This window comes from Asparagus officinalis, chromosome 3, assembly GCF_001876935.1.
Source record: "Asparagus officinalis chromosome 3, Aspof.V1, whole genome shotgun sequence".
NCBI classification, from domain to species: domain Eukaryota; kingdom Viridiplantae; phylum Streptophyta; class Magnoliopsida; order Asparagales; family Asparagaceae; genus Asparagus; species Asparagus officinalis.
Genome location: NC_033796.1, coordinates 105,488,902 through 105,506,905, shown reverse-complemented (window position 1 = coordinate 105,506,905; position 18,004 = coordinate 105,488,902). Strand labels below are relative to the sequence as shown.

Sequence of the window (18,004 nt, the reverse complement as noted above, 5' to 3'; positions counted from 1 at the left end):
TTTGAATGAATTGATGGACTACAATAACAAACTTTAGTGATTTGAGGGACTAATTCAAAATATGAAAGATAGGACTTTTGAAAAAAACTTTACTCTCTTTTTCATAATGCCAAATATCTGCATTTTCCAAGTTTAGAAAGATGAAAGATTTTTTTAAATTGAATTTTCCAATCGTGCCAAATTTATGACAGAAGTGAAAAAATGTGTAGTGAAATTCATGAGGGAAATGAAGAAAATATGTGAATAAATTAAAAAAACATCGGGCATCACCATTCATCTCAAACTAGGATACGCGCTAGCTTGAGCTGTAAATTTCACAAAAACCCCCTGCATTTTGGTGTAAGTTGCTCAACACCCTCCAGCACATTCAAAACTAAAGAAAAAACCCCAAACTCAAAACGATCTTCACAACTTCCCCGAAATTTTTGAAGGAAAATAACAACCAAAACTCAAATACACATACTGGTGAAAAAAGAAGTAATGCCTCAAAATACTTGAAAACCACTGGTCTGCTGACCAATCAATCAACTATAAAAGATTCAAGAAATCAGAACCAAATCCATCACCATTTTTTTTCCATCATTCAAGTTGCGCACTTCAGTATCATGAGCGAAGAACTTTTTAATTTTCCCCAACAAACTCATATTTGTTGCTAGAAATGCAGACTAACTCAATATATGGAAGTCACAAATCTTATCAACAAAAAGACATCCAAATACCAAGCATTAAGGGATCAGCATCTACCAACTCGTCCTGTTGGAAAGAATACAGCTACAAACTTCGAATGCCATACATCATGTGTGATGCTGAAGAAGGCTAAAAACAGTGATTTTAACTACCACTCTCTCTTGCGATCACGATCCCTGCCATAGTCATCGTAGTCTCGATCTCTATCTCTTCTCCCTCTTTCCTTGCCCCTCTCTCTGCTACGGCTTCTATGCCTCCCCCTCCTGTGTCCATAACCATCTCTGTCACTGTGGTCTCTTCCTCTGTCTCTACTTCTCTCTCTACCATTTCTTTCAACTACACCTACAGACATCATCCAGAGCTTGTCAAAGTACAAAAAAATTAATCACTGATTTTTACCTGTATGACTGAAGAAGGATTACTAGAAGTGTAAATTTCACAAAACTAGAATGTAATTTGGGATGTCTGGCACGAAGTTTTTATGAACATTTTTCTTAGAGAAAACTATCACAAGCTTTTAAAACTGGAGAGAAGTACCATGAATTATTGGAAATTGTTGCTAGTGGTGTAGCATGTCTTGGACAAAAGGTCGAAACGGCCATTATCAATATTTACGAAGAGGAAGAGGGAAAAAGGCTGGTATAGAAGATATATAAAGTACATTAGGTAAATTGCCCAAAACATGACAAAGTGTAAAGCACGTGACAAGTCCATCAAATATAACAGTTAAGTGAAAAATGTCCATGGTGGTTCTCTAATAAAAAAGTTTATAGCAGTTGTGCGCAAAACCCAAAACCCCCCAAAGTTCATGCCAGTATAATTGTGAAATTTACCCTTATTAGAATTCTACTACTGTATGAAATACTTTAAAACAATAGGCGAGAAGCCCTATTGTTCTCAACGCTCAGTAAGATCTACCAAAATTAAAATTGCCAAAATAGGGATTACAATATAATATACACACCTCTCATTCTTAATGCTGATGGAAACTAATGATAAATCAAATTACTTGCAACATGTGGGTCAATTAAAAAAGGGAGTGTCCATTGAGTGATTGCAGATAAGCTCTCTGAACATCGCCCATATTAAGGTGTGAAAAATCAGTTGATTAAACTTTAAGTCAGTGCTCTCAAAACACACGGGTAAATGATCCCTTTCTTCTGAGTTGTAGTTCACAATACTGAACAACCTACTTGCCAAAACATCTCGGATGTCCTAACCCGCTACTCTAGGACCGCTATACACATCCAAAGTCCAGACTGTGCTTTAACGTTAAAAAAATGATAAATAAAGTAAAAATGAAAGCAAATTCCACAGAACTATTGAGAGATGGTACCTAATTCCTCAACTTCCCATCCAGCACGGCCTGAACCAGGAAGCACCTGTCCAGCTTCAGCTTGCTGTGTTCTGGCACGAAATTTCTTTTTGAGGTTTCCAAATTCATCATACATTTCTCCATCATCCTGAGTGTAGACAATGAATAACCCAGAAGTTCATGATTCTTTTTTCTTTATTTCATTTCAACAAAAGATGCTAGGATGCATACCTCTTCAGCCTCCTTTCGCCGTCGTCTTGTTTCCTCTATTTCTTCTTCATCAAGTTCTTTATAGCCACCAGCACGACCTCCTCTAAGTTTTAAAGTACACAAAATCAAGTTAAAATAGTGAGGTACAAGTTATTGATAGAGGAGCTTCATTCGGGAAAACATCTATACGCATTAAAGAAATAAATGCAAGAACTATCAGTATCAAGTTAAATCTGTGCTGCCATTGAGAGAGATATGTTTTCTAGACTAAAATTATTTAAATAACAGCTCAATACATATATTACAATATCTGACATATGAACTACATCTGCATGCCAACAAGAGACAATCACCAAGCTCTGAAATCGATGTATACAGAGTTTACATCAGGGAGTATTATATAAACACTGTACTTGTGGGTATGCTCCTTCTGATCTGAGAGACCCAGGCATTGAGAAGGTTTTCTAGTTCTTAGCCAAGTGAGATGCCAGGAAAGGATTTTATGTCTCTGTCATGTGAGGTATACAACAACAAAACAAAACAAAACAAAAAAAACATTTCTGCTGTCTTATTACAATGAGATATTACAATGTTAACTGAAATATTTAGTAATGTTAATGTACCCAATATATTTTTACATGGCTCCTTGGCTCATTTTTCCTTTCATTTTCAACATATGTACACGTGTATATCCCCAGTAACAAAAAATAATCATTATTAGAAACCAAAACAATCCCCCGGTATTTGATAAACTCATAGAAGCAACCTTGTGATCGTCACAAGTGTTTGAGAACATACAGCACAGAAAGGTACTTACGAGTAAACTCGTCAAACATTATAATCGTTTAAAAGAGTCCTGTCTAGTGTCTACTAGTACTTCAAAGACACAATTGATTGGGATATTACCTCACACCACCCTCATTATGGCCAGGCTTATTGGTGTTGCAAATATTGCACTTTAGGCGCTTTGCCCAGTTGATGTTGGCACACCTGAAACAACCCATTAGCTTGTCAGGCCACTTAGTAATGGATGATATAACAAGAGTCATTTGATATCCACTAGGTTATCGTCCTCCTAAAGGGGAAAAATGTCAGTGATATCAAACAGTGAGCATATGTGATTCTTGGTCAAACTGTGGATAACAGTTTTCTAGATACTAGCATACAGAAAGAGGTGCCACAAGCATACACTTTAGGGGTATGTAACCCTCCATTCAGGTACCTATAGCCCACAACATACAAGTAATGAGTTAAAGAAAATTGCAATAAAAAATCGCTCAATGTAACAACCCCTGTACCATGTATTGTGCTGTTGTTCATTGTTCACAACAAAAGAAAGCAGAATATGCATCCACAATTATATCTATGAGCATCAATCCATCTGCTTCTTCTATTGTTGTTGTATTTAGTAAAATAGAGAAACTTTGAGCACATTGGAACAAGTAGAATCATTGATTATACTAAATAGAGAGGTCACATCTGAAACAAGGTCTCATATGTTACACCATTCATGAGAAACATGTTGGTGGACAGTGTAATCCAAACGGCAGAGAGCAGGTAATATTGCAGAAAAGTTTAAACAGGCGAGGATATAAAGATATTTATTTTACTTGAGATGACAATGCAGAAGCAGATATCCAAATTCCAAAATTAGGACAAGAGAAAGAGGGTTTATTTATATTGGGTTCCAGTAATTAATCCGTTAAAGCTAACAATTTGACATATATTCATCGTCCATAATGCCCACCAGAAACAAGCGAATCACTTAACAGGGTGTGCGTAAATTGGGGAAATGGCTGCCTCACCCTATGGCACTAGGCAGACAATACTTGCGCCATAATGTTCAAAATAGTGCCATGAGTTTTAATGAAGCATCAAATATTCAGCACATTTAACATAGACAAACAAATGCTTCTGTCAAATCATCAACAAGGATCATGCAAGTAACTAGAGCGCCTGATTAGCTCAGGGAAACAATACTGAAGGAAACAGGATCAACTAAATGTAAAGAAACCATATGTACCATTAACTGATGTTAATTTTTTATTCATCAGTATTATATTCCTTCTTATCATCACCAATACTAGATCTTGGCATGAACCAATAATTTGCTGAATCAAAAATATCAGAGGCAGCAAACCCTTACATCGGACAAGCCCAGTCATTGGGACCAAAAAGGCCCCCTGTAGGGCCACCAGCTGGTCGACCACGTCCACCAGCATCGGCGCTACCGCGGCCCCTGCCTCGACCAGCAGTTCCAACTCCTGTTCCACCAAAGCCAGTAGGGCGAGCAGTTCCACAACGATTACACACACCACGAAAAGCAAAGTTTACATTTGTGCAACTGCAAGGATAAAAGAGAATGAGAAACAGGCTGCATGCCTAAATAATTTCACAAAACCCCCTGAACTTTTTCTTTGGGGTGGGGGGGCTTCACATAACCCCCCTGAAGTTAGAAATTTTCTCACAGGAAACCCCGCCCCCAAAAAAAAGGAAAAAAAAGTACTTTGCAATAAAATAGAATCTCCTCAAGAGAAACCCTAAATTTTAGGGGAAGGGGTACATTGCCAGTAAATGACAAATTATGGAAATTTTTCTCTCAAGTACATTTTAGTTACAGGCAGGGTTTCCAGTGAGATAAGGTTAAAGTTCAGCGGGCACCAAAATTTCAAGGGGGTGATGTAAGATAAACAAGGTTCGGGGGGGCTTATGTCAAAAAGCCCCAAAGTTCAAGGGGGTTATGTGAAATTAACCCTTATTAACCAATGCAATTGACTATATAAGCGTCATCAAGAGCCAGAAAGAGTTGCTCACCAATATCATAACACAGACCTTGTATTTGGACACGACCAATCTCCATCTTGTTGCCATGCTTTTGCTGAAGCATCACCTCGTCCTCTACCTCTACCTCCACCACCATTGATATCATCCTGCATGCCCAAGTCACCGACTATGCTTGGATCTGCAGGATGGTTAAGCTGTTGATCATATGACTGGTCACATGAACTTTGGGTCTTTGACTCTGCTATATATACTCCAATTGTGCTTCCATGGAAATCCTTGTTGTTGAACCACTCCACAGCAGCCAGAGCAGCATGTGGATCATCATATGTAACTGTTGCGTCGCCTTTGGGTTCATCAGTCGCCTTGTCTCTGTATAACCAAATCTTTGGCCGCCCAGTTCGCTTGTCCTTCTGCAATGAAAGCATACTAGAGGTTCATAAGCTGTCACAATTAAGCATTACAAATACAAATATAGAGGAATTGTACTGATGGATCTCAAATGATACCTGGTGAGACCCATACCTTTAGCAACCCAATGGTGCCAAAATACTCAGCAAGCATATCCTCATCAGTTCCAGAAGGCAAGTTACATACGTAAACAGAGCCATTTGCAGGGCCTCCTCTGCCAGAATAACTTGCCATACCAACAAAGCTGCACTGTTTCCGTTATGCAACTATGAGTATTAAATATCCAAGCATTTTATAGACATAAACATAGTCATTAGTAGTCCACTTATGCCTTAGCAACATGTCATGTCAATGAATTAGTGTCTTTCCATACAAATATAATGACTATAAATAATGTGTGCATGTTTCAATGGAACATTTCAAGAGATAATTAATTAAATGTGCACTTGATGCCAACAAAGAAACCAAGAAAATTGCTACATGTTGACCCAAATGCATTTCAGCATTAGTCACGGATGTAGCTGAACTCAAACCTGATCCGCTTGTCGATGGGTGGTTAGGCTTGGACCGATCTGGTCCGGGACCAACGCATGAATTCAGTAAGGGCTAGGACTAGGGTTCTGGTAATGTGAGCTCATGCAAGCCATTCGATCTCATGCGAGAAATGAGACCACTTCCTATTATGACTTAGCAAAGGGGTAGCCAATGAGCTACAATTAAGCTCTTGGGGATATTCGTCAAATGTATGAAACATGCGACAATTGAATATAAACTAAGGTTTTATCCAATCATCAATTGCTCCGGCTTGACGGCTCAAAAGCATTCTACTCATCTGGTGATTATAAGGAGAATATTCAATTATAAATTGTTCTTCGTCAAAATTTGAAGGAACATTTCCCCTTCCAAATTTCCAATCAAGGTATACATCATCTATCTGTTTTTGCTTACTTAGATGGACTATATAGTTTGATTGATACTTATTCATTTACTGAATTTTAATAATCAAATTTTTATTCGTCCAAAATATAGTTTGATCAACGCTTATCATCGCTTGCGAACATCACATCTTCGTTATTCAAAATAATTTTAATACGATCCATCCTCACATCAAATCAGTAAGAATAATAAGTGAATCGGTCTCATTTTTGCCAAAATTCTCAGAATTTTTGACATTTCCACAGTGCTATTTTCTTAGGCGTTCGATAAAAGATAAGAAAAAACAAGAAAATTTGAACCTTTATTAGAGCGAGAGAAAGAAGGAGAGGCGGCGCGGTGGAGTTCGCCGGAGTTTTATCGTCGCCGGCGGAGTTCTCGGCGGCGCTGGGGTGTGCCCTAGATCTGCGTTTTCCTTCGTATCGTTTTTTTGAGATATTGAGAGAGAGAGAGAGAGAGAGAGGGGAGAGAATTGAAGCTTTGGGTAATGGGTTAGCGGGTAAAGTTTAAATAAGATCCGGTATCATGTTCTTTTTCTCGGGGTAAAGTTTATTAAACCCCCAAACCTTTGGATTATTTCATACGAACCCCTATGTAGGGCTAGTTTTGTATTGCTATGCACAAGTTGCTGAAAGCAGTGGCTTAGTAATTATATATTACAAGCTACTTTTGAAAATAAACATAACTTTAGCTATTGAAATAAAATGAAAACTATAAATTTACATACTAAAAAAATAATTTCAGAATAGATAAAATATTAATGTCGAAAGTTTAATGGTATATATGGTATTAAATAAAAAACAAAAGCCATTTTAATAAAATTCTCAGTTGCTTTTAAAAGCACTCCCTTAAATGTAGCACCAGATTCATTACACATTGCTTTTATTCTCTGTTTGGCAAAGGGTTAAGAAAATGGTTGAGGAGAGTTAAACTCTTCCTAACCTACCAAACATAAAATAATTGTACAGGCTTTAAACTGAGTTGACCCCTCATAATTCGCTTGATCAAGTACTTTAGTATTGGTGTCACTATTTTGGGTTTGCATTAGACTAGTCTGAGCAAACACTCATTGCCAGCTGAGAAGCATAAGTTTAGCTCTGATGTCAATTGAAAGACCCTTACCTCTTGAGCCACCTTCTTTTGTATGCACTAAGTCATGGTCAAGAAGTTTGGGTTCTCCAAAAACCCTACATCAAGCGAAAACAAGGAAGAAAAAGAAAAGATTGATTTGGAATTATTTTTGTTCCCTGTCAAAATGGCCTGGCAATTTGAAGGCTCGAAGACCGATATATGGACAAGCTCTAGTCTTGTATGACTTTCTACTTGTTAGGTGATAGGTGTACTGACAAACACGGATGTGCAACCACCTCATAAAGAAAAGACAAGGATTGATCATGGTTTGGCAAGATGCCTACGTTCACAACCAGCGAGATCGACAATCCACTATTTATCAAGAGGTTACAACGAAGACGGAGAAGATTAGAAACCCTAATCTCTCCCCCTTACAAAGCCAAAATAAATATTATTTTTTCTTGTAAAAGATACGTACATAGAGAAACCCTAGGCAATCTTTATTCATAGTCTCGATCCCTTAAATTCGAGTCTAACTAGCCAAACAACTTCTCAATTTGAATCCAAATAGGAGTTCAACTAGCCAAACAAACTCCCCAATTCGAATCCAAACAGGACTCGGAAACGTGTCCAAATCATGTAGGACACATCAGTGTGTTCAGACTCTTTAGTCGACAGAGGGGGTCTGGCAATTTGTGGCTCAATATGAGCCATCGATGGGTGGCTTTCAATACAGCCAACTTCGCAATAGGCCCTAGTGATGATTTTAATAGTCCGACCAAATGACCATATCCAATGGGTCATTACTAAATACCCTCTTAAAAAAGATTTTCACCTTCACTTATTACAAAAAAAAAGAAAGCATGTGTGTGTGATAAAAAAATTAGGATTATTAAAATTGATTTGTTTTTAGCTGCTCTCTTTGGTTTTATTGAGAAAGTAGCTGCTAATGATAAACACCCATTGTCACTCTTATCACGTTCTTCAACTATGTTTAATTCTTGCTTAACTCTTAGCTCCATTCCTAAGCTATTTTAAATTCTCTATTTGGTGTTGCAAGAGTACTATGACATAATACCCTACTAGGGCTATCGCCAAGTGGCCATGTGCACGATGAAACTCCATTCGTACTTGAAGTGGAATCCTCCGGAACACAACGGATTTCCTCCAAGTTGCCTTGATGTGCCTCTATATATTTCCACAATAAATAGGCACTATTAAAAGAAGCAAGTTTGTTAGAAGTAGATGAATCAAAATCATTAAGTATAAATTCTAACACTAACTTGTTCATGGTAAACATCTTCTTATCATAATTGCTCCACTTGGATTTCTCCAAAGTGGGCACAACTTAAGCACAATCAATAACTTCCCACAATTCGATATTTTTAGATCTAACAAATGGTTTAAAACTAAAACACCATTGAGTATAAGAGAAATTATTAAAACGAGGAGCAATATCAATAGCATAGCCTAAACTAGGTACATCGTACATGTCCATGATAAATATGCAAGCAAAAAAACAAAACTAGATTAGCAAGATATAAAAATTTGGATCTTTTACTCTAGGCGATTAAGCCACAAATCAAGGGCACCAAGCTTTGATACCAAATTAAACCACCCTAGAGGGGGTGAATAGGGTAATTACTAATCTAATCCGATTTAGATGTCAAATTAAATCTTATTAACAATATCCTAGTAAATGTGATATACAATAAGATATATGCAAGGATAAACAAATAATCAATAGGCGATATGGAAATATACACAAGAAGAAGAAGTGCGCCAATACCAAACATAAACTCAAGAATATGTTCACGGAGTTCACTCACTCTCGACCTATGTCTCCGCTCCTCACCCTTGAGGAGATTCTCCACTATCAACGTAAAGATACACAATTTAGTTTTTCAAAGCTCACCGAAAACTTTTACAATCACACGTTGTCAATCCCACATGGCACTCCTCTAAGTGTTGGTCTACCCGTGTCACCTTTCTCAAATACTTGGAATTATTACATCTCCCTACGTTTTTACAACCAAGCCACTCCTCTTGGAATTGGCATCGTCACTACCAACCACTTTTCTAAATGTCAATGTGTATTACAACATGTTCTCAATAATGAAGTGCAAATAACAAGATTTGTTCTCTAATACAAATTGAGAACGAAATTGGAAGCTCACTCAACAATCATACTCACAACCCAATAATATTATATGTAAAATACTTCTCAATGGTTGTGTGTGAAACAATAAGTAAAACAAATTAAACTCAAATCAATCTAGCATGAATATATGAGAAGCAAAATAATAAAAAACTAGATGAAGAGTTTAGAAAACTTCTCCAAACAAGAGATGAAGATGTTGAGGATGAAAGCCTCATACTCAAAATTGAATTCTTTCTCTTATGAAGACCTCTTCATATAAACGAATTTTTGATCTTTAAAAACTTGAAACGAACAGCCCAAAAACCCTTGAAAAACTTGCAAAACCTTTTTCTAAACTTTCATGAGTAAAACAAATGCGTTATGCGGCATATATAGCCTCTACAGCCAAAATATCCTAAAACTAGCCGTTATTATGCTTCTGACCGTCGACTGATGCGCTGTTCATAGAGCACTATTCACAGAAACATGAAACCTAAAATTTTGATTTTGTAAAATCAATTAAATATAACAAATCAACTCCAAAAATAATAAAACTTGGAGAAATGTTTATATACATGAAAATAAACATGTTAAAAAAGAAATTTTGTAATATGGTCATTGGCTGAGTTGGCAGATTCTAAAATTTTGTGTAGGTGACTTTGAGAAAATAATGTGACCGTTGACTGATAGTGTGACCGTTCGCTGAGTTGGCAGATTCTGAAATTTTGCGTAGCTTTTTATACGCTTCTTTGAAAAAATAACTCAATCTTGTTTTATTGACTTTATGATATAGTTTTAGATCTTTTATAAAGTTCTATAAATCTATTAAAAAGAATCTCAAAGTTTGCTTGAAAGAATTTCATCAAAAAACAAGTGTTAAGAGATTTCATATTTTGAGTAGTTTGCAAAATACATGAGTTTTCACAATTGGGAAATGCAATTTGAAAATTCTCTTCTCTAATATGTTCATCATCATATATACAAACATTTTCCTAAGTTTTATTAATTTTGGAGTTGTTTTGTTATTTTAAATTGAATTTACAAAAAGAAGTTTTCAGCAGTTTTTCAGAATCTAGAATATCTATTTTAAAATAATAATTTATCACAAATGAGAAGTGATATTTTATAAATTCTTTCTCTAACACATTTATATTCATGTTTATAAATATTCTCCAAAAGTTTACTAATTTTGGAGTTAATTTGTTATTTTTAATTGAATTTAGAAAATCAGCTTTTCAGGTTTCATGCTGTTTTTACAAAACAGATGAGCTTTTACAAATGGGAAATGATATTTCAAAATTTTCTTCTTTAACATATTTATTTTCATGTATATAAATATTTCTCCAAGTTTTACTATTTTTTGAGTTAATTTGTTATTTTTAATTGATTTTACAAAATTAGATTTTTAGGTTTCATGTTTCTGTGAATAGTACTCTGTGAACAGTGCATCGGTCGACCAATACTGTTTATCAGTCAACCGATCAACGGTTAGAAGCACAATAACGACTAGTTTTGGGATTTTTTGGTTGTATAGGCTAGATATATGCCTCATAACCCATTTGTTTCACTCATGGAAGTTTAGAAAAAGGTTTTATAAGTTTTTCAAGGGTTTTTGGACTGTTTGTTTCAAAATTTTGAAGATCAAAAAATTCGTTTATGTGAAGAGTTCTTCAGAAGAGAAGGAATTCAATTTCGAGTTTGAGGCTTCCATCCTCAACATCTTTATCTCTTGTTTGGAGAAGTTTTTAAAACTCTTCATCTAGCTTTTTATTATTTTGCTTCTCATATATTCATGCTAAATTGATTTGAGTTTAATTTGTTTTACTTATTATTTCACACACAACCATTGAGCTTAAGTATTTCACATATAGTATTATTGGGTTGTGAGTGTGATTGTTGAGTGAGCTTTCAATTTCGTTCTCAATTTGTATTAGAGAACAAATGTTGTTATTTGCACTTCATTATTGAGAACATGTTGTAATACACATTGACACTTTGAGGAGTGGTTGGTAGTGACGGGGTCAATTCCAAGAGGGGTAGCTTGGTTGTAAAAGCCTAGGGAGAGGTAGTAATTCTAAGCATTTGAGAAAGATAACACTGGTAGACCAACACTTAGAGGAGTGTCTTGTGGGATTGACAATGTGTGATTGTAAAAGTTTTCGGTGAGCTTTGAAAAAACCAAATTGTGTAGCTTTTTGTCTTGATAGTAAAGAATCTCCTAGAGGGTGAGGAGCGGAGACATAGGTCGAGGGTGAGCGAACTCCGTGAACGTATTCTTGAGTTTGTTTTTGGCATTGGCACACTTCTTCTTCTTGTGTATATTTTCATATCGCCTATTGATTATTTGTTTATCCTTGCATATATCTTATTGCATATCACATTTATAGGATATTGTTAACAAGTGTTAATTTGGCATTTAAATCAGATTATATTAGCAATTACCCTATTCACACACCCCCCCCCCCCCCCCCCCCCCTGTGCTTTCATATAACGTGTATATAAGCAAGCTTATGCGATACAAAATCGACCTTGTAACTTAGGAACCTTCAAATGCTAAAGAGGTCGGATCAAAACATTCATAACATCTTCTTGAGTAAGTCAAGTAGAAGAGGAAGTGCTGACTACATCTTCTTGACTAACAAAGTGTAAATTCCAACAACAATTGCATAATTATAACCAATTTGAATAACACAACAAATAACACAATTCTTAGTGAACCCGGTGGCCAATTAGTCCTGTATCTGAGGAAACATTATATATAATCAATCAGTCCTGTATCTGAGGAAACATTATATATAATCAAAGCAGAATGATCTATTTCATGTGATGGTTCTTAAGCAACCAAAAAAAAGGGGTCAATAATCAATAAATGACTTTACATTCAAGCTTCCACTGTCATCATTAGGAATCTTCAAATGCTAATAGGGATTTGCTTTACATATTCTTGTGTAAATTCTAGCGTCAATTGCATGATTGAAACCAATTTGAAGACCCAAAATGTCATTTTTTATGGAATATATCCACCGCTAACCCCGAAATTTCAAAACCCTAACAAGAACCAAAAACTTAAATCCTACTCAAGAATCACGACTACAGCACCAAGAAAGGAACATAAATCCAATCGAAATTGTAGAAAGAGATAATAGAGAGCAAAACCCTAATTACTTAGTTTATTCAGATAGTTAAATATATAGTTTATTCAGATAGTTATATATATATATATATATAGGGGTATGGTTAATGGGTCATAGCCCATTAACCCAATACCCAATAGACTTAATCTATCAAGCTGGAGCATAGATATCCACCATGCCTAGCTTATCACATACAGTAGAGAACACCTTTGAAGAAGTAGTCTTTGTAAGAATATTAGCAAGTTGTTGTGAGGATGTAGTGAATATGAGAAACACTATCTTCTTCTCCCAAGCATCTCTAACAAAATTACAGTCAACTTTAATATATTTTGTCCTCTCATGAAACACATGATTCTGTACAATATAAATGGCAGACTGGTTGTCACAATGCATACGCATGGGTCCAGGCTGAACAAAACCAAGTTCTGTCATAAACTTACATAGCCACATTATCTCACAAGCAGTGTGAGCCATTGCTCTATATTTGGACTCTACACTAGACCATGATACTACATCTTGTTTCTTCCTTCTCCAAGTCACAAGATTACCTCCAACAAAAGTACAAAATCCTGAGGTTGACTGTCGGTCTCCCATATCTCCTGCATAGCGAGCATCAGAGAAAGCAAAAAATGTGAGTATGCTCATGCTTCTTATATAGCAATCCCTTACCAGGATAACTCTTGACATATGCCAAAATATTCAGAGCAGCTGTCCAATGAACCTCTCCAGGTTTGTGTATAAACCTGCTCAGTACACCTACTGCAAAGGTAATATCAGGTCTGGTAACTGTCAAATAGATTAGCTTCCCAATCAATCTCCTGTATCGCTCGGCGTCATCTAGTAGAGAGATATCATCACGCCACAAATCAGCATTTGCCTCCATTAGAGTGATTGCGGGTTTGCATCCCAAGAGACTTGCTTCTTCTAATAAATCTAGCACATACTTCCTTTGGGATAACAACAGGCCATGCTTTTGATATGCAACTTCAATCCCAAGAAAATACTTGGGCTTTCTCATGTCCTTAGTTACAAAATGACGGTTTAGATACTCCTTAAGTCTCCGCTAAGGTAACAGAGTCACTCCCAGTCAGTAAAATATCGTCAACATATACGGCTAAAATAACCAAACTAGTTATTGTGCGTCGAAGAAAGACAGAGTGATCAGCATGATAACGTTGGAAACTAACACTAGAAATAACCTTACTGAACTTATCAAACCAAGCTCGAAGACTCTGTTTCAACCCATAGATGGCCTTCCTCAGCCTGTAGATAATATTCTCCCTCTGAGCAACATACCCGGGAGGTTGCTCCATATAAACCTCTTCGTTCAAATCATAATAAAGGAAATCATTCTTCACGTCTAGTTGGTGCATCACCTAATCCATATTAATAGCCAAAGAGAAAAGGATTCTGATGGAGTTGAGACACGCAACAGGAGAAAATGTCTCAAAATAGTCAATGTCATATGTCTAGGTATAACCTTTAGCAACTAGGCAAGCTTTATAGCGGTCAACAGACCCATCGGGGCAATATTTCAAGGTATACATACATCTGCAACCAACCACAGTCCTTCTAGTAGGAAGAGAAACCAAATCCCAAGTTCCTCTAGAAAGTAATGCATCCATTTCCTTATCCATAGCCTGCTTCCAGGCTGGTACTAACATAGCTTCCTCATGTGACCTGGATATAGATACAATGGACAATGACAAAGAAAACTGATGAAAGGATGTGGTGAGATGGTCTTAAGAGACAAAAAGAGAGAGATGATATTTTGGACAAGACCGTTTACATTTTCGAAGAGCAATAGGAAGATCCAAATCAGAAGAGATAGAGGTCTCAACATGAAATAGACCTGCAGGTGGAGATGAAGAGTCAGCAGGAGCAGAGACATGTGCATATACTTTAGGACAACGGGAGTATGTCAGTAGAGGCTTCAGTGCAGGAGCCACAGGAGCAGATAACAAAATAGTAGTAGGGGCATAAGAAGGTAGTGGTACCGGTGGACAGACATCAGTAGTGGAACCAGAGGAAAAATAATATGGGATAGACTCAAAAAAGGTAACATCAACAGACACAAAATATCTCCTGGTGGACGGATGATAGCACCTATACCCTTTTTGAGTATGTGAGTATCCAACAAACACACACTTAATTAACCTAGGAGACAATTTATCCAAACCAGCGGTCAAATCCTGAACAAAACACGTACAACCAAAGATGCGAGGAATCACAAAAAATTGTTTTTAGCAGGATAAAGACAATTGAATGGTATTAAACCATCAAGAACAGAGGAAGGCATGCGATTGATCAAATAACAGGCAGTGAGAACAACATCAGACCACAGATACTTTAGAATATTCATATGTATCATCAGTGTTCTAGCAACATCTAGAACATGTCCATGCTTCCTCTCAGCAACTCCATTTTATTGTGAAGTGTGAGAGCATGAAGTCTGATGAATAATACCATTGAGTGCACAAAATTTTGAAACATCATTTTTCATATATTCCAAAGCATTATCAATACAAAGAATACGAACAGAATTAGAGAACTGGTTTTTTATTTCATTATAAAAAAGTTCAATAATATGCGAGACTCATACCTTTCTTTTAACAAATACAGCCAAGTCATGCGAGAGAAATCATCAACAAAAACAATGAAATATCAAAAACCCTTCACAGAGGGAACACGATAAGGACCTCAGACATCAGAATGAACTAACTCAAATGAAAAGCTACTGCATTTATCGACACGACTCTAAAAAGTAGCATGATCGTGCTTACCCAGTTCACACGACTCACAACCTAAAGAAGAAATAGAAGACTGAACGGAAACTACCGATCTAAGTTTTTATAGTGAAGGATGACCCAGATGCCAGTGCCACAGTAAAGTAGAGTCAGGCTGTGATGCAACAAGTCCAGCATCTGGCACACTATCGTCCAAATAGTACATACCTCCTCTCTCATGCCTCGAACCAATCGTCATCCTAGTTGCTATGTCCTGAAAAACACAATAAGAGGGAAAGAAGGTGACTTTATAGTTATTGTGCTTTGTAAGATTGCTAATGGATAATAAGCTAACAGGGAATTTAGGAGCATATAACACATTAGTTAGTTTCAAAGAGGAAGTAGCATGAACTACTCCATCACCACGAACTGGAGAAAGTGTACCATCAGCAATGCGGATAGAGGAAAACTTATCAGAAATATGTAAAGATACAAAGTGATCATTTATACCTGTCATATGGGATGAGGCTCCAAAATCTAGTACCTAGGGTTTGTGAGGAGAAGCTACGTAAGCATCCATACCTGAAGAGGATGCATGAGTAGCAGAATGATTGTTCTGAGAGAGCTCTAGCTGGTGTAACCTCTCATAATCTGCCTGAGAAATCTGAACAGTAGGAGCAGTAGCAGCTGGACCACCAGAAGTAGTAGCAAAAATAGACGAGCGAGTCGACTCAGTGTCAGCCACCTGGGCCCACTGAGAAAGACCAAACTTCTCCTAACACTTCTCAGAAACATGATTGGTCCTCCCACAGTAACCATACTGACATGGGCCCCTATCAAAATCACCTTGTCTCCCACCAAAGGAGCCACATCCTCCCCCTTAATCACGGCTATGACCACGACCACGACCGCAGCCTCTGCCTCGACTAGAGAACATGGCTGACTGATCCACTAAAGGTGGAGACAGTGCAGTAGTATCAGAAGTAACACTAGTAGAGACCTGCATGACTCTGGAGAATGTAGTAGTCAGTGAGGGGATGATATCTCCACCTAATATTTGTCCTCTCACCTAGGGCTGTAAGGTAGGGTGCAATCCATAAAGAAACTTGGACATTGTCAGGTCGCGACGATATCCCAACAACATCACTGCATCAGTGACTATATGCCGATGCATCTCCAGTTCGTCTATCAGTCCCTTCAACTTACCAAAGAACTCAGGAACTAACCTATCTCCCTGTTTGAGCGCAAACAATCGCTCATAGATCTCAAATACACGGGAAGCATTCTTCTTATTCCCGTACATAATCTTCAGTTTGTCCCACATCTCCTTCGCAGTGGTTAAGAACATAACACTGCTACTGATCTGTGCTTCCATACTATTGAGAAGCCAAGTGATAACACAATAATCAGACGAGAGCCAAGAACTGTAGGTGAGATTTGTGGTGGGGGGTAGAGAGGCCAGAAGATGCGGGAGTTTGCTCTGAGCACTAATGAAGATGCGGAAAGCATGTGCCCAGAGCAGATAGTTTGTACCATTCAATTTTATTATAGTCTCCAAGACTACCTTAGGTGTAGAAGTCTTACCACCAGCAGCAGAGGGAGGAGTAGAGGAGGAGACTTCTGACATTGTAGTAGTAGTTATTTTTGCACAATAATAGTAGACAGCTGGTAGTCAAATAGCTAGGGCAGTAGTAGAGATCCATTCTTTAAACATAAACTAAGAGCATATCAGTAGCAATATGATGATATTTCATCTAGACACATACCAGATCTATCCGAGGCCATGGGAGGAGAAGCGACAGCGACGTAGCAGAGCAAAAGAAGTGACAGCAACGGAGCAGCAGTAAGCAAAACGATGCAGCGGCCAACGCAGGCGGCGGCGGCAACAGAGCAGGCAGGCAGAGCGGCGGTAGCAGCAGGCTAGCGGCGGGCTGCGGCGCAATCGGCGCGCGCGGCGGCGGCGCAGGCGCGGCGGCGGCGCAGGCAGCTAGCGGCGGCGCGGCTATGTTGGATGAGGATTGTGGCGGTGGTGGATTAGGGTTAGGGTTCTGTGCTCTGCATAACCATATAGAAAGAGAGAATAGAGAGCAAAACCGCTAATACTAGTTTATTCAGAATAAGTTAGATATATAATAGAATAATAGAAAGAAAGAATATATATATATATATATATATATATATGATAGCAGACAAATAGGGGGATGGTACGGGTCACAGTCCATGACCGCAGCACTACAAAACGCACTCCTAAGTCAGGTGGCAAGGGTCTCAGGCAGCACACCCGGAACGTTCCCGCAAATTTCAAGAAGAGTCAGCCTAAACAAAAAAAGAAAGAAAATTGAAACGAATATGATCATCAAAATCCCAACCAAGGAAGGGAAAAAACCCTAATTTTGACTTCTGACCTCAAGAGCATTGGCGATGCGTGCTCTCGCCTCTGCACTCAAATATACCGCACGGTAATGTTATTTCCCTTAAATAAAATAATGGTCTCCCACTTAAAATAAGGTTTAATTTAGTAAAGATTGGAACATTGGATTAAAATCTATCAGTACATAATAGCTTGGGTTTCTTTGCACTCAACACCTCAACAGAA

The 18,004-nt window shown here is 37.6% G+C and overlaps 1 protein-coding gene across 2 annotated transcripts; it reads right to left on the bottom strand.

The window, feature by feature from the left end:
• Window positions 548-6,799, bottom strand: LOC109835654 (transcription initiation factor TFIID subunit 15-like). 2 transcript variants are annotated; one of them, XM_020403631.1, is made up of 8 exons: window positions 6,640-6,799; window positions 5,519-5,653; window positions 5,045-5,406; window positions 4,359-4,556; window positions 3,119-3,202; window positions 2,234-2,315; window positions 2,024-2,150; window positions 548-1,029 (listed from the first exon to the last, which is right to left on the bottom strand). In XM_020403631.1, exons 2-8 carry the CDS (start codon window positions 5,636-5,638, stop codon window positions 836-838), a joined length of 1,167 nt encoding a protein of 388 aa, XP_020259220.1. In that variant the 5' UTR covers window positions 5,639-5,653; window positions 6,640-6,799; the 3' UTR covers window positions 548-835. The 2 variants fall into 2 exon arrangements, with proteins under 2 accessions (XP_020259220.1, XP_020259221.1); XM_020403632.1 differs by having other exon boundaries at window positions 5,519-5,648.